Source organism: Pithys albifrons, chromosome 1, assembly GCF_047495875.1.
Source record: "Pithys albifrons albifrons isolate INPA30051 chromosome 1, PitAlb_v1, whole genome shotgun sequence".
NCBI classification, from domain to species: domain Eukaryota; kingdom Metazoa; phylum Chordata; class Aves; order Passeriformes; family Thamnophilidae; genus Pithys; species Pithys albifrons.
The window spans coordinates 69,764,071-69,786,436 of NC_092458.1; the positions used below are offsets into that span (position 1 = coordinate 69,764,071).

At 37.6% G+C, this 22,366-nt stretch overlaps 1 protein-coding gene across 6 annotated transcripts in view; it reads right to left on the reverse strand.

The window, feature by feature from the left end:
• The window catches only part of ZMYM2 (zinc finger MYM-type containing 2), an 83,407-nt gene that overhangs the window by 47,545 nt on the left and 13,496 nt on the right, over positions 1-22,366 (reverse strand). For 4 of the 6 annotated variants that reach the window (XM_071554393.1, XM_071554431.1, XM_071554384.1 and 1 more), the window contains exons 2-6: positions 16,000-16,116; positions 13,940-14,799; positions 8,871-9,156; positions 5,411-5,576; positions 4,379-4,591 (exon numbers count right to left, since the gene is read on the reverse strand). In XM_071554393.1, the coding sequence (XP_071410494.1) occupies positions 4,379-4,591; positions 5,411-5,576; positions 8,871-9,156; positions 13,940-14,789 (1,515 nt within the window). In that variant the 5' untranslated portion in view covers positions 14,790-14,799; positions 16,000-16,116. The remainder of the gene's footprint in view (positions 1-4,378; positions 4,592-5,410; positions 5,577-8,870; positions 9,157-13,939; positions 14,800-15,999; positions 16,117-22,366) is intronic. The other 2 variants (XM_071554421.1, XM_071554412.1) reach the window with 2 other exon arrangements.

Sequence of the window (22,366 nt, forward strand, 5' to 3'; positions counted from 1 at the left end):
TTGTCCCTCTACATGCAAAGAGTTTAAATCTCAGTGCAACATTTAAAGAATTTACAATCTAACAGTAGTCATCATCTTCAGGTTTAAAAAAATATAACCACTTCCAAAGAGTTTTGTTTTTATATTTTATCTAAATTGTGAGAATTATTTATTTTTTTGAGTAATGATTTAATCATAGTTTTCTCTTTTTTAAAAAAGCTTGACTTGCACTTCACTTTCTTCACAAATGGTTGTTGTCATTAATAAACTGATGTTCTTTTGCATATAACTACAGTGAATATTAGTTAGGCTATGCCTATTTATTGATTTTTTAAAATTCTTACAGAAATTACTTACTTGTATTTCAAAACTTTTTTATATGAAAGACATTTAAGTTCTGTGATTACTTTGAGTTTTAGGAAAGAAAGGACAGCCATCACCTCTCAAAAAAGCAAAATGATGCAATATTAAAGATTATGTGTGTGCCTCAGTTTTAAAGCAGGTTCTGAAATTGGTAACAGGAAGCTGCTCTCCATCCCAGGAACAATTTCTTAGTCCCACCAATAGTGTAAAGCAGACGAAAGAAACCCTTTGTAGCGGATGGATCACTTGCTGTAATCCAATTATTTGGTCACAGAGCCACTGGAATATTTATTATGCATTATTTTAACTTTTTTCATTCCAAAAGGAAAAAAATGTCCATGATAAATTACTGAAAATTAACTGTTCAAATCAGTGCAATATTTATTTTAAAAAATTGGAATTAAGTATATAGATAGGTACAAGTAATGAGTCTTCATTTGTTACTACTACAAATGTATAGCAATATTGATAGGTGTATGACATTTACAATATAAACTGCTTAGTACAAAGCTCATACCAGTATGACCTATTTTTGCCAGAAAATATTTGCTAAAACTTAACATGACAGACAATAATTAGTCATACAACACAATGCTGTAATCAAACGACGACAAACTTTTTCTGTATTACTGGTTTCATTAAGTCTATTTCAGTATGTACTAACGACTTTCCCAAACCCTCTTATTCACTAGTTCTCCTTTAAAAGCAGAAGAAAATAGTATTATAACTGAACAAAACAACCTGTAATTTACCAATTGTTAACCAATGGGTTGCCAGTGGCCTTCTAAATTTCTTTTTTAAAAAAAATTCCTTGGAATACATTCGGTTCAAAAAACCTCAAGTCAAATAAAAGTTGAGACCTAAATAAACCCTGCTAGACAACTAAATATTCCCAAATAATTTTGTCCTGAGCAACTGTGGACACCAACATACAGCATACACTAAAACTCCTATTTTTGAGTAGCACAGAATTACAGAATGTTTTGACTTGGAAGGGACTTTGAAGATCATGCAGTTCCACAGCCCCTGCCACGGACAGAGGAGACACCTTCTACTAGACCAGGTTGATCAGAGCCCCATCCAGCCTGGCCTTGAACACCTGTTTCAGTGCCTCACCTCCCTTACAGTGAAGAATGTTTTTGTAGTATATCTAATCTAAAACTACTCTTAATTTAAACCAGTTCCCCCTTCTCCTCTCACTATGTGCTCTTGCAAACAGTCCTGATCTATAGGGAAAGGCTGTACAATGTCATTTATCTGGACTTCTTTAAAGCCTTAGACACAGTCCACCAAAACACCCTTTTCTCTGTACTGGTGAATGATGGATTTGATGGGTGGACTATTAAGTGGATTAGGAATTGGCTGGATGGTCATATCCAGAGGATGGTGGTCAATGGCTCAGAGTCCCAATGGACATCAGTGACAGGTGGTGTCCCTCAGGGCTCCATATTTGGACTACTGTTATTTAGTATCTTTATTAATGACATAGATGAAGGGATCAAGTGCACCCTCAGCAACTCCGTGGATGACACCAAGCCAAGTGGTGTTGTTGGCAAACCTGAAGGACGTGATGCCATCCAGAGGAACCTGGAGCACTTGAGAAGTTGGGCCCATGGGAACCTCATGAAGTTTAACAAGGCCAAGTGCAAGGTGCTGCACCTGGGTCAAGGCAACCCACAGTGTATCAATACAGACTGGGAGGATAAATAGACTGAGAGCAGCTCTGCCAAGGATGACTTCGGGGTGTTGGTGGATCAGAGACTGGGCATGAGCTGGCACTGTGCACTTGCAGCCCAGAAAGCCAGTTGAATCCCGGGCTGCATCAAAAGCAGTGTGGCCAGCAGGTCAAGGGAGGGGATTCTGCCCCTCTACTCTGCCCTTGTGAGACCCCACCTGGAGTGCTGCATCAGCTCTGGGGTCCCCAGCACAGGAAGGACATCGACCTGTTGGAGTGAGTCCAGAGGATGGCCTACAAGTTGATCAGAGGGATGGAGAATCTCTCCTATGAGGAAAGGCTGAGAGAATTTGGATTATTCAGCCTGGAAAAAGAGGTTTCAGGGTGACTTAATTGTGGCTTTCCAGTACCTGAAGGGAACTTAGAGGAAAGATGGGGCACTCCACCATAGAAAGCCACTAGGCTGGTCAGACTAGACTTCCCCTTAAGTTTCTCTTGGTATTAAAAACATTCCAAACCCCTCACACTCCAGGAATATTTGAAACCTACCAGTTAAGAAATACACTAAAATACATGCCAAACCAGATGCACATGAGCATTCAAATTAAGCTTCTCACAGTCTATTACAGCTGCATAGTACCAAGTATGTTAACAAAGGAATTAAGAACCTGCTTGCAAAAAATCTGCTTCTCACAGAATGTGTCGAAATTTTAAAAGTTCTCCTAAGCATCCTCACAATAATGCACAATACTCAACACTACTTGTGAAGATTCTTGGTTCTTGAAAACTGCTTCTCCTCCCTAAATCAAATCAGAACATACAACTTGTTGCCCATATCCTTCTCATTTTCAAATACACATCTAAACACAAAATACAACAATATCTGAACAAATAGAGTACATTCTGTCATTAAAGTTAGGTGCAAATTTATCATTCAACCTCTCAAAATTCCATGTTCATTTTGTAATTCCATGTGCAGTATATGTTATACTGGCTGTGTGGGAATGTCATAAGTTCAAATTTAATCTCAGGCCTTTTTCTTTCTTCAAGATATAGTATTCAATGTTTCTTCAAGTCTTTTTATGGCTTCTGGGCATGCCTATGTATTTAGTGTCTTGGAAACCTACCTATCCTGTCCCTTCTGGCATAGCTGTGACAAAAGAATAATGCTTATGTTATGTTTCCAGTTACACTGTTTACATGTGCAGTTTCCAGATTTGCACTTTACACACAGTTTATACACAAGAACAGACAACCCCAAAAGCATCAGAACCGGATGTCCAATGAGAAAATACAAACGCATGTGAGACGACATCGAAGAATCTTACAACATTCAGCACTGCAATGGCTCTTCATCTCTTGGACCACTGGTTTCTCAAAAATGGAAAGAGATGAAGAAAGAACCCCATGCAATGTGCAGCACTGGGGCAACTCACTTATTCAAGTCCGAATCTCAAAATCAGAAACAGAAATTTCTTGCTGATAAAACAGTACTTCAGAACACTTACCCCTATAAACTCAGAGCAGAACACACCAAGCAAAAGAACCCAAAGGAAAAAAACACCAGAATCTCCAAATGGCATATCCTCCCCAGAAATATTTAATATTTCAGTGCTATCCTATTATACTGTAAATACTGTGATTAACATTTAAACCTTCCAACCAGCATTAACAACACTTCCGAGCTAAACTGGTTCTGTAATACATAAAAAATACCAGCATCAGATTTCTTGCTTTGGAATTATTTTTAACCACAACAATTATTACAATCTTAACAGTCTTAAGAACAAATGAAAAATAAACCAAGTAAAGAAAGTGAAGGCACAAATATTGACACAATGAAGGATGAAAGTAACAGTAACTTTTTTAATCCTATGCTGTACAGTGCAGATTAGACATCGTACAAGTACACAGCCAAAGTGTAACCAGCTAGAGCCTTCTTACAGTAATGCCCAACCTGTATGCTCTGCATATTGTTAAATGTTTCCACTGCACACAAGTAAGCATTTTTATCTAAAAAAGAATACCACTTAAGGACCAGTAAGCCTGTGTTGCACTTGCTATTAATATACTTCAGATACACCCATTAGAAGGAAATAGAAACTATTAACAGAAAGTTTAATTTCAATTATATTTTGACTAATAACAATTAGATTCCCTATTACAGCAACATCAAAAAAAGCCAGTAATAAAAAAGGTCCACTGCACCTACTTTGCCCTCATTGCCATTAATTTCATTTGTAGAAGTCTTTGCTACTTATGTTTTCTCATGAGAAGCAAAACCATGCTATTAGTAACAGGATAAACCTAAGAAATATCAATGTTTATTTCAAGTTAATTTATAGATAAAGAAGTAATTACCTGCTTGTATTCACCAACGCAGTTCTGACAGCAGAATCGTTTCTGCTGACCATCAATAGTAAGAACATTGTTTCCAGCTCCTTTACTGGGCAAATACTCCCCACAATGCTCACAGCAATTCATTATTAAACCATTTGCCATCCTGTATCTATTGAAGCAATGGTCACTACACAGCTTATGAGTCATATTTTTAAAGCTAACTTCATGACGAATCTAGAAAACAAACAAAAAAAAGTATTCTGTCACAACACAAGCACAAAGTTCCCTGAAATAGTAGAGCAGACAGAAGTCTTATATTCAAGTACAATAACTAAAACCAGATTCTACTAGCTCACTATTTAAGAACAGAGATGCTTGAAATGACCATGAAATATTGGAACAAGAATGGGTGTTTCTGTTGTCTCCAATGTTCTAGGAAAAAAATCTTAGACCCACCTGTTCCTCAGCCTAAAGGAAAGACCACAGAGAAGGATGTAGTATTTGCATATTAGACCTGGCCAATTTATGCAATTCTATAAAATGGTCGATTTACAGGTTAACAACATAGCCTATGAAGGCTGGCCAGACATATACACTATGTAAAGTAGTAGCCTGAACTGTAGTGGACTCAATAATGGTATCAAGAGTTAATAAATGCATTCAGGGGAATTTAAAATTACACGTATTCTACAGATTTCTAAAACCATCTGCAATATCTTTCAAAACATACAGTAAAAGAAGCAGGTAATACAGTAAAATCTTGACTTTATTCCAACATCAGTTCTTCTGTGTGGGATATCTGGGTTATAATTACAAGATTCTACACCTAGCAGAACACATTATCAGCAAAAGGCACTTCAAGTTTCTGAAACAAAAATCAAATATTAACCTCTTGGAATTCTTTCTTCCCTCCATGGCTTTTCATGAATATTAAGCCTGCATATCTTAATATCCCACTGCATATGAAAATATTGAAGATTTTAAATTTCCTTATTTTCAGTTCACTTATTTCAGAATTTAATATGTCATTATTGAGAAAGAGAAAAAACAGACCTCAGTTAGTTTACCACAGATAGTGCATCTTGATTTATTCAAAGCTCCTTTTGAGGGATTCTGTTTATCTTCATAGAAGGATAAACATGATGTACTGCAAAACTCCTGAAAAGACTCACTTGAATCTACTTGAGCAACAATGGTACCTTTCATTGTTGTTATATCTCTGAAAGACAAAAGAAATTCCGTGTGCTTGTGTATAGGTATATATACATTTAAACAAGAACATTTCATGTGTTAGACGATCCATTCTTCCTTTCAATGCTTACATTTCAAAAGTTTTTCTACTTTACAGTTGTTAGTAACAGGATGAACACTAAGTTTAACAGCATTTTTACAACCACTCTAAGTACTGCAAGTATGTTTTTACTGTGCAAAATACTATTTTATTTTCTTTGGATTTGGGTTATTTTTCTCTCAGTAGATTATTCTAGAACTAAGAGCTATTAATGCACCATTAGGTACAATTGTGACAAACTGAATTTTATACAAAAACATGAACAGCAAATTTGAACTAGCCATTTTCTAACTTTACATAGGAGTTACATACTTAAGTTTCACATGAAAAAACTGAGATTTATAGTAAAAACTAAGAAATTGTCTTTCTTATATATAGTTTCACCCTTTCAAGTATTAATCTCAGGACAGGATGAAAGGAAGAGAGTAGGTTTTCTCATATTTCTCAAAACTTATAAATGCAACCAAAAAGCTTAAAACTCTACCACAAACATGTACTGAAGATTTGTAATTTATAATGTACAATTTAAAATTAATTGCACAACTACAGTAAAGTTCCAAAGCATCTGAACAGTTCATAAAGTTTCCCATGAAATTGTACCAATTCAATGCATTAAAAACCAGAAAACCATCAACAAACTTAATTTGAAGTCAAACAAACCTTTAAACCAAACTTATTTATACTGTTCCAAACCACTACATACCATATATTAGAAGGAGCAAGGAGAAGAAATAAAAGCATCCCCTTTTGCCTTTTAAGCAAAAAACCCCCTACAATTGACACACAGGAAACACTCCTGGAAAGAATATATAAACAAATTGACTGGGCACATCTGGATCACCAGCTGGAAAATATATGCCCCAGGCACTCAATAACTATGAGCCCCAAGACAAGGATGAATTAAAAAAACCTAGAAAAATATATGGTTGCCTAGATTGACGCCCTTGAAAATAAAATTGTACCGCCCCTGGATATTAACCCTTGCAAGCCTGCCTTGTTCCATCCAGGTCAGCATATTTGGGCCTACCCTTTCGAAAGCCACTAAGATCTGTGCTAGGGAGTGCTATTACTTCTGCAAACAAAGGCAGAGCTCCTGCCCTGAGCAGCTCACAGCTTCTGGCAGGACTCCACCAGCACTTACACACACTATTAACTTGTATCAAAGCACATATCAACTTGCATCAAAGGAGACCAACGCAAAGTCAAAGAGTAACACAAGATAATAAAGACTACAAAGACTAAGGAGAATGCCAGGTAATTACTATACTTTCTTTTTCGTAATAATTGCTATGTTATTTATGTAGTTACAAAGGCTCAGAAGAGTGCTAAAACAGTGGATCAGAATAAAACACCTAGGAATTTTTACTTTGCAGATAGGGTTATACAATTCCTTTAAAAAGTTTATTGTAGGCTTCACTGTCTCCACTTAAAGTAATCTAAGTTTTTAAAGATACAACTAAGCATAACCTCCAAAAATCTAGCCTATGACATGTATTATCATCTATGCAACCTACATGCAAGGTCTCCTGGATTTTCCTAGAGTCCTGTTAGCCTTTCACTGAACTGCAACCTAACATTATGCCTGCTTTAGCAGGAAAAGAACACAGACACAAGTATCAGGCAGAGGACCTGGTCTGCTACCACCAGGTAGCAAAAACACAGCAACAAAGTAAAAAAAGGTGGGTATGATTGGTATTCATAATGAAGTCACACTACAGAGGAACAATTTAACACATATACTAACTTCTATTTAACTGCAGTTGACTAAAAACTGTGTAGTTGTGCAAGAGCAAAAGACCTCCATCACCTCAAAAATCGACAAGGGTGATTTCACAGAGGTTGTCTAGAGATTAAACATAGTAAAACTATTTTAAATAACCCCAAAATCTAGAAATAAAGTATTTTCCTCATTACTCAAAAATAAAGCCTTTCATTTGGGACAGTTTTGTATGTAGCCTCTTAAAATATACGGACTACGTGTATCTTCATATATCATACAGCTAGCTGAATATGGTAGTCACCAGATTACTTCTAAAAAATGGAATAGTGTATAAACACATAACAAGCCAACAGAAGGAGTATAGATTGCTTTTAACTAGCCCTATAAAGGAAAGGGTTCAGAGAACTGGAGCTTTTACATGCATTTTTGAAAATCTACAATATGTTACCTCTTCCAGGTTTTTAGTATACCAAGGTATGTATACACAAGATATCCACACTTTCTATAGCTTATTTTTACTGAGTGTCAAGAAGAAAAAAAATAGAAGCAAAAAAAAAGACAGGAGCTTACAACTGGCTCCAAACCAGTAATCCACCACACAGCACACTGAAGTAAAACTTTTTCATGAGTTTAAATCTGTGAGTAAAGACCACCCTCTGCAAAGCACACATTAACAAAGGCAGTCTTTACTGCAAGCCTTCTTTAGTTCAGCAAGATTCTGCCTTTTAACCAGGGTCACCACAGCATGTACCAGACTGAGAAAAAGTGCACGTAACTCAGTAATCAGTACACTGAAAAATATGATACAGCTATTTTGTAGACTTAACACTAAAAGATCACAATTACAGAAGACCTCTCTTTGGCAATTTAAGTTTGACAAATAATGAAATATTACAAGTCAAACCTAAACAGTAATTTAAAACAAGCCACTTCTAGGTATGCTTGTCACTCCCTCTGCACTGCCCACTTCAGGTATCTCCTGCTTAAAATTGCCATAGTTGCCCCATTTATGGGGAAAATCTAAGGCTCTTCCTCTCCTCATACTGCCAAGACTGAAAGAGCTCCCAAGCTTCTTCCAGGTTCTTGTAATTAGCCCTTTATCCTCCTTTTAAAGCCTCTTGATTTTGTATCATCATCTATCAAAATGAGTGCTTTCTATGTGAGGTCCATTTTCATTAAGGACTTGGTATGTAAAGTATATCTCACCACAGAATGTATTACAATTGGACAACTTGTCTTAAAAAAAAAGAAAAATCATTTTTTATAATGTATTGGCTTTTAAGGAAATAGTCTCCCATACTCTGAATTCAAAAGCTGGTGCATTTTTTTTGTTATAGCAGATACAGTGAATTCAACATGTGCAAACAACATTAAAGTGACACTATATAAAGTACTCATATAGTCAGATTTTGTATTATCAATGAAGCAACTCTCACACATGCATGAGAATCTCAGTATGACTGGATTTAGCTGCTAATGTAAAACAAAGTAAAAAAACTCACTTTCTGCACATAACACAGAGTTTCTTTGGAGTGGGTTTGTGTGAAAATGACGAGAGGCAGGTAGTAGAACAGAAAAGGTGAGCTGATCCCTTCCGCTGATACGCAGTCTGTCCCTTCTGTAAAGGCTTTTTGCAGTTTGCACATGTGACTTTAACCTGTTTAGAAGGCTGTTGCTGGGCAGAAGGCTGGAAAATTTGCTTAGGAAGTGATGCTACAGGTGACAAGGAATCCACACCTGGTTGCTTCTGATTCCTAGGGAAGGAAGCTGACTGGGATATCCAAGAATCTTCAAGACAAAAAACCCAAAGAAAAATAAAAGTAAGTGAAGAGGCACATACATACACATAGAAAAACACTCACCCATGTATGATCATAAAATCATTTTTCTGTTGGAACTGAAAACAGAAGAAAGATACTTTCAATTCGGGTTTAAAGCAAAATCCTGTTTGATGGTACCACTCTCCACTGTTACAAAGTTTCAAACATTAACAAATTTCAAGATGGTTCCATCCTACAAGTAGTGACAAGTTTTGCAGACTTTGATTCACCTTGCACTGGGTTTGCAAAATGGCAACTTTATGTTCAGACAAACAAAACTGCAGTTAGCAACTGCAATTAAAAAATAAAAAGGCTGTAACAAGCCTCTGGTGTCCAGCCTCAGGGCTAAATCCAGAACTGGGGTTTCCCATACTAGTTTCCTAGTCCAGCCCACAGCCAGAGAAATGTATTGCAGACAGAGTGAAACACAATGGGTCCACAGCTGAGATCTGCATCTATTATCACTGATTTCCTGTAAAAGTTTGTGGTTTTCTCAATAACATTTTCAATGCAAGGAATAACAGTTAGTGTGCAAAACTTGCAAGGTCATGAGAGTTCCAGGTCTTCCTCAGTAGAAATCAATGAACCTAGAAAATAATTTTTCATTAATTTCTGGCAGTACACAAATTCATGTTGCTGTGTTGCAGAGTCCATTAGTCTTCCATCTGTATTTTTGGAAAATAGATTATCATGGAACAAAGCCAACTTTGCCCAACCTTTTGTAGCATAACCTGCTACAGGAGCAAATTGCATAACAAGAATGTAAGTAAAACATTTTTGCTGAAAGAAATAGATCCAGAAAAATCAGGTGTTAAATTATATGTCCTGTATCTTGGTTTGGAGCAGAATACACAGTTGTGGGAGGAAAAGAAATCTCCCAATAAAACGTCGTTTCTAGGCTTTTCTCTAGGATTTAAGATTTCATTCAAAATAATTATCACTTGAATTTAGGAAAGCTGAGTTTCTGAAAACTACAAATAATAATAAATTACTTAAACATGAATTAAAAGTGAACAACAAACAACTTTGCATTATAAAAAACATTTACACAGATTTTCAACAGTGGCAGTTGTACCAAATACTGGCATGGCACTTGGGACTTACAGCCTTGAATGTCTTTGTGCAGTAATTCAGTGTATACCTGGAGTGTTATTACAACCAGTATTACTACACAAATATAAAAAAGATTATTTTAAATTCTATGACTTCAGATAACAAAAACTTTAACCTACAGACATCAGCAACAGTCTATACCTCGTTCTTAAGGCACACCTTGGTCCATAACTGAAAGGCATCCTTTCCTCATACTATTCTTTGAAGTCCTTTCTTTACCCAAAGGGTTTTATTAACATACACTGCTGCATAACTTTAAAATTCATTTTTGGGACAAAATTCCAAGAACCCTTGAGCTAGTGCAATGAATGACACATATTCCTTAGCAGTTAAAAGATAATTTTCTGGTGTGACTTGTAGCTGTCAAGGATGTCCTAATTCTCTGGCATGTATGACAATCTAGGAATCTATCCATTGTAATGGCTGAAGGTAAACAGGAGAGCTGGAATAAAGAGGTGAGGGGAAAAAGTCACAGAAGAAAACACTCTTCTCTTAAAATCATTAAAGAGGTTTACTTTTGAAGCTTTGTCCTTACTGACAAAATAAGATGAGCTACCACTATGTTTAATGTTAAAATTCACTTGAGTGCCTTCTTCAAATTTTTCTGTATGTCTACTACCTGAGGTATAATAATACCCTGGTAGCACCTTTAACACTTCAAAGTATTTCGAGATTCTTCTCTTTTCTCACAGCTTTCAAATGAAAGCACATTGTCTCTCTTACCAGGAATGCACAGCATGTGCAGTAGAGTTACATCTGCTTGTAATTCCAGTAGCACTCAACTGCCACTCATGAAAACTTGGAATTTGCTAGACTCATTTGGGTTTGAAACTCTTCTTGGAACATGACTTCCTAGAACCTCACTATTTCAATTATTCATTGGTTTCTTAAGGCTTCAGATAGCTTCCCTTGACATTTTGTTGCATTTCTCCTTCCGTGAACATACCAAAAGAAAATCTAAAGATATCTGCTTTTTTTTGCCTTTACATTTTCCACATCCCATCTTCATTGATTTCCATTTTTATATGATGCCTTTTTTTGCACATCTCATTCTCAACCGTGTTACCTCCTCTGCTTTATATTTTCTACAAAGGAGCTGTAAAAATCTGGTTTTCATGTCCTTGAACTGAAAAGGTGTATCGCACTTTCTTCTTTGATTCCTGATGAGTTTCCATGCCCCACTGCCTTACGTCTTCATCCTTCAGGTTTCTACCTGCAATACTCTAATGGCCAAGTTTATGAGACTATACAGCTTCATGTGTGGTCCCGTGGTGTAAAGGAGAGCACTCTGGACTCTGAATCCCAAGGACCTGAGTTCCAGTCTCAGTGGGACCGTCCCCTGTCAGTTCAATGCCCCCCTGCCATCCCATCCCATCACATCTCGGATGCTCAGCAGGGTCAGCCCCGGTTAGTACCGGGTGCTGTGACAGTCCCGAGGACTTCCCTGTCACTGTCCAAGCTTGCTCGACCGTGGCAGATGGACCTCAGGACTGAAACGGTGGGGCCAGTTCTGCACACGCTGTGCCTGACCTAAAAAATGCACTGCGCAGGCTGGAAGGGCACACCCACGTGGGGAGAGCCCTGCCCATATCTGCGTTTGCAAAGTCTGGCCATACATACAGCTTCATGTTCTGCTTCTAACTACAATGGCTTTTCAGGTTGTTCCCATTCTCTCTCATTCATTCCTGCTCTAAATGGTTATAAACTTATTTCTTACTCTGATCTGTACCATTTATTTGCAAAGCCATCTTGCAAAAGAGACATCTTTTAAAGAGCTGAAAAAAATGTGTCAGTGCAACTTGGTGCAGAGGTGAGGAGAAACACAGTACTGAAGTTTTACAGGAGGTCTTGAAACATATCAAGCTACATATACAGTAATAACATGGTTCAGATCAGGGCAATTCTGAGCTGCATCCTCAATCTCCTACATATTGGCTCTGTTTCTGGAGCATCTTTGGAGCCCAAAAACTAGTTTCTACTTAGAGAAACAAAACCTAAGTTCAGTCCAAAGCATGTGAAATTCATGTGCCTGGACTTCTTCAAGACCTTTGCTGTGGTCCCCTACAACATTCTTGCAGCTAAATTGAAGACACAGATTTGATGGACAGGGAATTGGCTGGATGATTACATCCAAAAAACTAGTTAATGGCTCAACATCCAAGTGGAAACCAGTAATGAGCTGTGTCCCTCAAGGGTCCACACTGGGATGGATGCTATTTAGTAGTTTCATCAACGACCCCAACAGTGAAATTAAGCACACCTCAGCAGATGTACTGCTAAGGTGCAGTTGATAAACCAGAGGGATAGGATGCCACACAGAGGGACCTTGACAGCCTTGAGGAATGAGTCCACATGAACACCATAAAGCTCAACAAGGCCAAGTGCAAGGTCTTTCCTTTCCATCAGGGTAATCCTCAATATCAGTACAAACTGGGGGCTGAGTGTATTGAAGGCAGCCCTGCAGAAAAGGGCCTGGGAACACTGGTAGATGAAAAACTGGACATGAGCGAGCACCATACTCGCAGGGTGATTATGTCCCTCTTCTCTGCTCTCTTGACACCCCACCTGGAGTATTGCATCCAGCTCTGGGGTCCCTTGTACAAGACAGAAATGAGCCTATCAAAGCAGGTACACAGGAGGAACACAAATAGTGACAGAAGGCTGGAACACTGCTCCTGTGAAGAAAGGCAGAGAGTTGGCAGTTGTTCAGTCTGGAGAAGACTGGGGAGACCTTATTGCAGCTTTTCAATATATAAAGGGAGTTTAAAAAAAATATGGAGAAAGACTTTTTATAATAAGCTCTGAAGTAACAAGGCAAGACGCAATGCCTTCAAACTGAAAGAAGGTAGGTTTACATTGGACACAACAAATAAATTTTAAAAACAAAGGTGGCAAGACACTGGAATGGGTTACCCAGAGGAGCTATGGATGCCCCATCCCTGAAAGTGTTCAAAGTCAGGTTGGCTGGGGCTTTGAGTAACCTCATCCAGTGGAAGATGTTCCTGCTCATGGCAGGGTGGCTGGATTAGGTGATAGGTCCCTTCCAACCAAAGCCATTCTATCAAATGTACTGCAATGCTTACTGGGGACATCAGGTTCTCAATTAATGTGTTGGACAGAAGTCTCGCTGTTATGCACCTGCTGCTTCATACACAGTGGAGGTACTTAGCCAAGAGCAACAGACTCACACTGATCCTGAAGAAATCTTCCAAACCAGACATATATATTCATAAAATTATTTAGGTTGGAAAAGACATTGAGGATCATCAAGTCCAACCTTAACCCAGCACTGCCAAGTCCACCACTAAACTATGTCCCAGGGATCCATCCCATCTACACCTCTTTTAAATACCTCCAAGGATGGAGACTTAATATGTTTCCCTGGGCAGGCTCTTCCAATACTTGATAACCCTTTAGTGAAGACAATTTTTCTAATGTATTATGTGATTGAGAATATTTTAGTTTACAGTCACAGATAAGGTAGTGATGGAGATGAAGGGAACCAAGATCTTTCATACATACTAAGCTAAAAGACTAAGCAGTGCCAATGCTAAAAATACTTTAATCGAACATTCTATAATCAAATATTTCACAATTTATTTTCAGCTTTTAAGGAAACACTCAAAATTAGAACTTACCAGGATTATGATGAGTCACAGATTCTCCATTTTGAAATACATCTCCAGCCACGTTCATTCTACCAGGATTGAAAGGTCCTACACCAGTCTTGGTCTGTGAAGTCAAAGATGGGGTGTATGTTTGCAAATTAACACCAAAATTACGTGACTGCAGTCCGTTAGATACATCTCCCAAGCTGGCGTTCTGCAGTGACGTTACATGTGTAATCATTAAGTTCATGTCACGCCCTCCAGTATTTGCTAAATGACCGTCACTGACAGAGCTCATAGCACCTGTTTCTAATGTAGTAACATTAGCTATCTGAATTTCAGAGTCTGGTTCTGTGGTTATACCACTATTACCTACTCCTGAATTTACCTTACTTCTTGAAAAACTGGAAGCTGAGAATTCCATTTCGTTGGTTCTATTCTTACACTCTGGAAGCCTTCGTTCATTAAAACTGGAAGCATTCTTCTCCTGTCCTTGATTTGTCTCAATGTCTTCTTCATCATCAATAATAATAGTTTCACTTACACTCCCCTTTTGAGAATTTAAGTCTTTTGGAGGAGAAAGCATTTTGCAGTCATTCCCTTGAAGTTCTTCATTTTTGGATGATGTAAACGCAGTGTTCCTTTGATCTGCTACCAGGGATGTAGAATTTTGTGGAGGTTGTATAGGTTCAATAAAAACTACATCATCATCATCTTCTATAGGCAAGTTTTGGAATTTATTAGGTCTAGAAACCAAAGAACTCGGTGGCCCTCCAAATGTATTTCCTACATTTGCAAGACCTGCTGCCATGGTGATATTCCCTAGCAGACCAGGAGTATATTCAGACAGGTCTAATCCTCCCAGAGGACTTGTGTCCATTCCAGATGTGCTGTTTGAAAAAAAACAAAGCAAGAAACCACAATTTCAGAGTAAGATACAACTTTCCAATAACAGTTATTTATAATAATTACATAATTGTTTCAGCTTTTACTTTATTTTTTCCTGAGATAATCTAAAAAGAAAACCAAAGTTTTTCTATGTTCTTCTTTGAATGTCTTAACATTAATTTATTTTCTAATCCTATACTAGGGAAAAAATACTGCCACAATTAACATTTCACACACAATAGCTACATGCGGTTATGTTTAGCAATACATACATATACAGGAAATAGAACTTTTGATGACATTTATTACATTATCCTGATTTCTCAGTCTCTTTCCCATCCCACAAAAGGACAAAAAGAGCCTTTAACAATGCCTTTGCCATACTGCAAAGCAAGATCAAAAGTCAGACATGCAGAAACTCCAAATTCCTATTAAATTTCATTCTTATTAGAAATGTCACAGTTTCAATATAAATACACTTAGATGATAAAGGCTGAAGCGTATATCCAAATGCCTAGCAAAAAAAAAGGCACCATCTTTCTCTATATTAACAACTTTGAAATTCAACTGATTCTCCACCAACCACACACAACCAAAGCTCCTTAAGTAGCCCCAAGACAAATGGAACAAAGAAGAGATATATGAAACCATTGCACAGGACAGGAATAGATACATTATTGAGCAGCACAAAGTGGACATCAACCTCTCAGTTGTAGCCACTACCACTAACAGTTCATTTCAAGTCCATGACTTACTATGTCATGTTCAACTGCACAACTTTCAGTAACTTTCGCTCTTTTAACAACAACTGATGCTTAGTCAGGCTCCTTCTCATCAACTACTTTGCCTGGAGGGTTTTGTTTGCTTTTAGTACTGTTTGTTTTGGGTAATCTCTTCTTCATAATAGTCAGTTCTCTAATGAATTTAAAACATTATTAAAGTCAATCTGGATATAATCAAAACTAAGGGACATGAGATCACTCTCCTAAATATTAACAGTAAGCTAAATTGAACTTGATTCATACAACAGGAAAAATATAGACACAATTATGTTATAATTTGGGTATGTCTTGGAGTATACACTCTGTGACATCATTGAGCTTCTGGGAAAGGCTAGAAGTAGTTTTCTGTGCTTTTTAATAAAATCTTTATACAGGAAAATAAATACAAGAAGTAAAAATATCCTGCTCATCAATACTTACCCATCCAGAAATCCACTGCAATCTGTTTACCTTATAAGTTGCTCCAAGCACTTTTATTTTCTTTCCTGCAGGCAAACTGCTGTATACCAACTTGCTGCCCTTCAAAACAGTAGCGTTCTGAAAGAGGGTTAAAACAAGTATTAGATATGCAAAATGGTTTCTTCACCTCAAGCCTCATCCACCAACTCTGTTCCCTAAAGTGACTTCCTTCTAAATTTGCAGTTTAAGTGCAAACCTGACTTTCAGCACTATCATCCTACAAAGTTAGAGAATGTGACTCTGTTCAAGTCATTGCTGTGAATAAAGCAGCAGCAGGACTGTTTGAGACTTTCTGCTCTTTCACATCATACTTCCAGAATCCTTCGTTTGATGCTCCATAGTAGAGAGAAAAAATACCATGTTTGGTTAGGGACAGACAGACATAACTTCAATGAAGTAATCAAACACTTGAATTAAGAAGTATATCCGCAATAAAATATTAAGGAAATAGATGGTTGAAGTAAACCGAGCAATCGAGAAAAAAAAATCTTAGCAGCTACATTTCTTTCCTTTTTATATTGGGTCAACCTCCTTGCTGCTTGCAGCAGAACATATTATGCTAAAATTAAGATACAAAAGGAAAATGACAGAACATACATTACAAATCAGGCCTACAATGCAATACAAACCTTGCATTGCTAATAATTTACAGGGTGTATATACGCACTGCAGTGATAGCACAGATTCAGGCATCCACGGCTTATAGTAACACGTGTGATCATTCACAAGGGACTGAAAATGTTCAAAGTTCAAGCCTCTATTTATTCTTCAGGTTTTATAACAGTCATTATGTTTCCCAGATTTGGTAGTTTTGTTAAAAGAAAGAGTATCAACTTGTGTAGTTACCTACTCTTTGAGGACAGCCCTTAAAATCTCCAGACAGTAAAAATGCCCAGAGGAATAAAGCTCAGATACTCTTCTACACATTTATAACATTACTCAAGCCCTCTGGTCCATTAACTGAGTGGGAGCAGGGAGGGCAGGACAAGGCCCTAACAGCAAAGCTGTGAACCAGATTAATCCTAGAAGAGAGGCGACCACCTTTTAATTCCTTCCTATGTTAGCCTTACAGCCAAAGGCCATTACGTAATAGCATTTGAACCACAATAAAGGTACCATTGAATTGGAATAAAAGAGGTTTTCTTATGAAAAAAAAATTGCATTATCAATGCAGTTGGCTTGTATCTCCCTGGAAATCAGTCAGTTGCACTGAAGATTAATTTAATCCAATATTCTCCTTTACGTATCTTACTCTTCCCCTCTAGGGCTGTAATGTAAAGTTAGGTTTTCCTGCTTCTCAGCTTTTGCTGAAAGAATTAATGCCATTAATGAAGTTTCACAGGTTTATGCCATGTATTTTCTTTCTCTACAAGAACAAAAGCATCACAGGCACATAAAGCTTTTTAATAAAGTTTTAAATACACCTGAACAGATGGAAGCAAATAAAAAATGAGACTTTGCCAAGACTGTACCTCAAGTCTGACTCAAACATTTGCTATTCCTATTTTTACAAATCCTTAGCAGAAAGACAGACTTGGGTTGTACTACAGTTCATGCACATAATATGTTGCAAAGTTAAGCCCCAAAATATGTATAGTTTTGCCTAAATCTATTTACTTTTCCCACAAAGCCCTTAGAAAGGTTTTGATGACCTTGTTAGGTACTACAAAACTAAGAAAAGGTTATGTGCTTAACGGTTACTGCATTGTCATAAGCAAAATCTGGATATATTTCCTTGCAAATAGCTCCTTCCTCTGCAAAAAAATTACCCATAAAATCAGAATTATTTTTCCAGAAATGTGCAAAGTGAGGTAGCTTGTTGTCTAAAGGCACCAGTAGCAAGGAGAAACACAAAACCCACAAAATGTCACGGTCAGTATTTCTAAATAAGAACAACCAAAACAGGTGTGATTTAGAGTGAAAAAGGAGGTTTCAAAGGGGAAACTAGGAAAAAACACCTCACAACTGGCAACAGCAAAAGATGGTTAATGACAGAAATACAACTGTTAGAAACCTGTAAGATTGATTAAACTGATTGCTGGATGAACTGCAGAGATTTTGAAAACAAACAAACAAACCCAAACAAACAAACCCAAACAAACAAACAAAAAAAAATCCTAAACTAATGAGAACTGCTCTGCAGAAGATGCATGTTCAGTATTACTCCAGAATAAGCTCAAGGCTTTGTGGTGATGCACAGGCAGGAAAATTGCAGCTGGACAGAAAGAGAGGTACTGCCAATATACAACAGCCCTTCCTGAACCCAGCCATGTGTGTCCCTCTTAAATTAGACTACATCACTCACCTGTACAGGTCTTCACACTGAAATAATTTACAATCCCACTGCTATATTCAAGGTTTGATTGCTCAAATCAATAAAAGGCAAAATGCAAGCCCCTTCTTTAGAAGGATGGCAACCACTAGAGTTTTTAAGACAGCCAGCTAGGTAGCACTCAGATCAGTCTTAACTCCATTGTTGAATGATATAAAGGCTGTAAGCCTAAAAATAAAGGAAATCTCGCAAGACTACTTTGGAGATAATGCATAACTGATACATCTTCAAATGTAAACAGATGAATAAAATTTAGGAGACATTCTTATACAAGATACAAACATAGGAACAAGAACAGAGGGATTGATGTACCCCAGCAAAAGAATACTACTTTCTGCTAGGCAAGTACCGTATTATAACTAAATTATTCACCTCAACAGGTACTGTGCTACATTTAAATTCCACATCCAAACTAGAAGAGCATATTAATGGTATACTATCAACCACTTCCACTCAATGGTGGCATGCGAGATAACAGGACCTCAAAGTAGTAATTGATGATTCCAGCTGCTGTTGTGTAGGCAAGGGGAAGAGGACAGACTCAAAAAAGGGGAAAAAGAAACCAACCTCTAAAAACCACAAACCAACCCACCACTGGACAATGGGGACAAATTTTTACAACACAGCCAACTGCAACCAGTGAGAAGACAGAAGGAAAACGAACTTCTGGTCGAATTCTGAGCCGTGCAACATAGTTCAACATGTAATTATCCAGATAGCACTCCAGCAAAGCATATCTAAATTCCCAGGGGAATAAAATAAAAAACCTCATTACCTCAACATCTTCAGAAAGGAGAACAACTTAAGTGTAAGGAAAAGAAATAAAGCAACTAGAACAAAAAGCTTGAGAGCACAAAGGCCATTGAAAAACCTCACCATAGTAAGTATACAACCAGTCTAAAAAGACCCCCAAAACCCTATGAAGACTACTATTAGCAAGTCTGATCAACAAAGATGATGGAATTGTACTACGGGGAAGTTTCATACATATTTGCCCTATTCTTTAACTTTTGCTAGATGTGCTTCTGAGCTATGTCAGAGCAACAGTTAGTTTAAAATTCCAATTCTTGTCAATTTTACAAACAGCACAACTTTTCTAAAGAAAAAGAGTACCCAAGAAGCCTGAACCACTGCAGAAAACATGGAATAAATTCTTTGCACTGATGTTCAATAAGGAAAAGATAAGGGAAGACCATCTTTAAACTCCCTTTCTAGGGGTCAGGTCAGAGGAAAAATGTCAGAAAGTGCTAACATGAGGGGATTTTAGAACAAATCCCTGGGGCCACATGGCAGACACTTAAGATTTCTAAAGACAGTCAGCAAACTTACCTGCAATTACCTATACAGAAGGTGAGAACTAGAGTCCTACCTCCATCATTAGATAAATTGACAGAAACTACAGCTGAAAATACATCAAGAAAAGGGGGGGGGGAACTAACATATTTTACAAAGAAAAGTAATGTCTCATAGGGCTACTGCAAAAATATTTTGAAAGGTTCACATATCAACCCTGGTTAAATTGGTTTACAGCATATAAGAATATTTGAGAAAGGGTTCTTTAGGAGATTCATAATTATATAAAGAGAAAAACATCATGTCTTGTTTGCTGTTATCAGAATCAAGAGACGTTATCAGAGGGATTTCACAATAAAATGACATAGGTCAACATGGGTCAAAAGAGACAGTGACTCCCAAAGTGAGTGCTTCCTAATCATACACTTACAGCAGCTGAAAACAGAAACTGATTGCACAAAGGATATTACAACACTGAATGCTTAGACAGCGTGATAGGCAAAAGCAGTAGTGATAAATGCAAGGTAATGAAAGCGAGCAAAAAGTAACTACAATTGAAGATCCAAGTTGCAAGTCTCTCACTCTTTCAAATCAAAGCTACTCAATCATCAACAACCAAAGACTATAAAAAACAAAATAAAAGAAAAAATCAAACAAAACAGAACATATTTGTCACTATATAAAAAACACAGCTCACTAACATCTTGCTTATCATGAGATGTTCAGGTCACTCCCTTCTCCGAGAAAGGGAAAAAGCAGATGAGTTCCTTTTCAGAGAAATGGAAAAACAGATGAGTTCCATGAATAATTAATACTATAGGAAAAGACTTTTCATTGAAAGAAAAACAACTGAAGAAAGATGTTAAATCTGCAAGAATAAAAAAAAATACACAGAAGATAGATTTGACCAGTATCTTACAAGAACAAAAAGGTGCCAAGTGAAATAATTAAACAGCTTTAATAATATATTGTGCATGAAAACATTTTCTTTTCTTCTTAATTGTGAGAGTTACTTCTGTAGAAGGCTACAGAGGCTAGAAATGCAACCAGTTCAGACAGGGATTAGGCAAACATGAAATAAATGCACTGACCACTTAAATACAGCGGTCCAAAGGCAACTCTACAATTCTCAGCCATCTGAAAACTACAACACACCTGCAGAATAATCAGGCTGTAACTGAAAAGCCTCTACTCCTAGATATCACTGTTGCAAACAGGCTACTGAATTGTCTGTTAACCTAGTACAGCAACTGTGCTGGTTTAAAGGTAAACCGGCAGGAGAAACGAACCCAACACAAAAGAGATTGTAAGTCAGAGTTATAATTTAATAACAATATTACAATAAATGCAAGGGCACAAAGAGAAATTTGTTTTAACTCACAAAACCCAGAAGTGTAACCCAGCAACCTGGGGCACAAACACAAAGGGGTTTGGAGCCCCTGTGCTGAGCCCTGTGTGATTCCCCCAAGTCCAAAGTAAAAGGAAGCAAGAAAGCTGTTGGTACAGATGACTGCCACAGTCTGGTCAAGAGTGGTGGTCTCCTCCTGTTGAGGTTCTGGTTCTCTTCTGAATCTGATGAGGGGTTTCAAGTCCCCAAAGCCCCAAGCAAAAACCAGCTGCAGGGTCCTCCTGGGTCACCAGATATATGAAACTCTTACCATGGGCAACCACACAATAAAACAATTTTTGTTAAACATTCTTACTATAAACATTCAGCACTTTTAGTTGCTGAAGAGGAGAAGGGGGCAGTGTAGTTGGGTCTTGGTTTGTGTTTTTTTTTCTCCTTATATCCTTCCCAACGGGTATCTAGTCATCAGCCCGAGCATTTTATGCTCAGATAAGCCTTGGCTACACTACATGGTGCCTTTGATTTACTGTTAACTTTTACAACTCTACTTCTGGAGGTCCACCTGGTTACCAGACCCACAGACTCACTTTGTTACGTTATCATGTGGCACAGCTATTCCTGCAACCACACACATAACCAGACACAAGCTGACCCAGCTGATTCCTGCTGGAGTCCCTTCCAGCCAGATCAGTTCCCTGAAACAAAAATTTCTGTGCAAGAACCCTACAGTTGTGTCTCAGCATAACAAGGCTGATACCACTGAAGTCCTGAACTTCAGCACAGAGGTTCTTTTAGCAGACAGGATAGTTGTGACAAGCTGATAGCCACAGACTGAACTGCACTACCCTGACAGCAACTACTGTGTAAAACACTCCAACAGGCATGTGCTAATTGACAGTGAAACAGTGACAGACTGAATATTAAAACATGTCAGACTGAATTCTGTAACACATGTATATCCACTGGTTACAATCCCTGGGATACCTGAAATGTGCAAGACTTTAAGTGAACCTAAGACATATTGATGCCACAATGACCCAACCATTTTATCATTATTATACAAAAGAGTCTGAATAATAGTTAACATAAACCCATCAATATATTTATATTGCTGGTTTTTCAGAACACAGTACCCTGCTCCTGAAAGCTCTTGCCTAAGTGTAGGTTCACAACTCATTTATCTATTCTGAGCACCATCACTATAAAAGCCTGGTATCTTATTACCTCAGTCTTGAGAGACTACTCCAGAATTTATTTTCCAATAGGTTTGGAGCTGCTTCAAATTTCATTCTTTGCTCAGATTTTCATGGAAGTTGTATGGATTGAAGAAATTAGCTTACTAAAAGTCATTATGT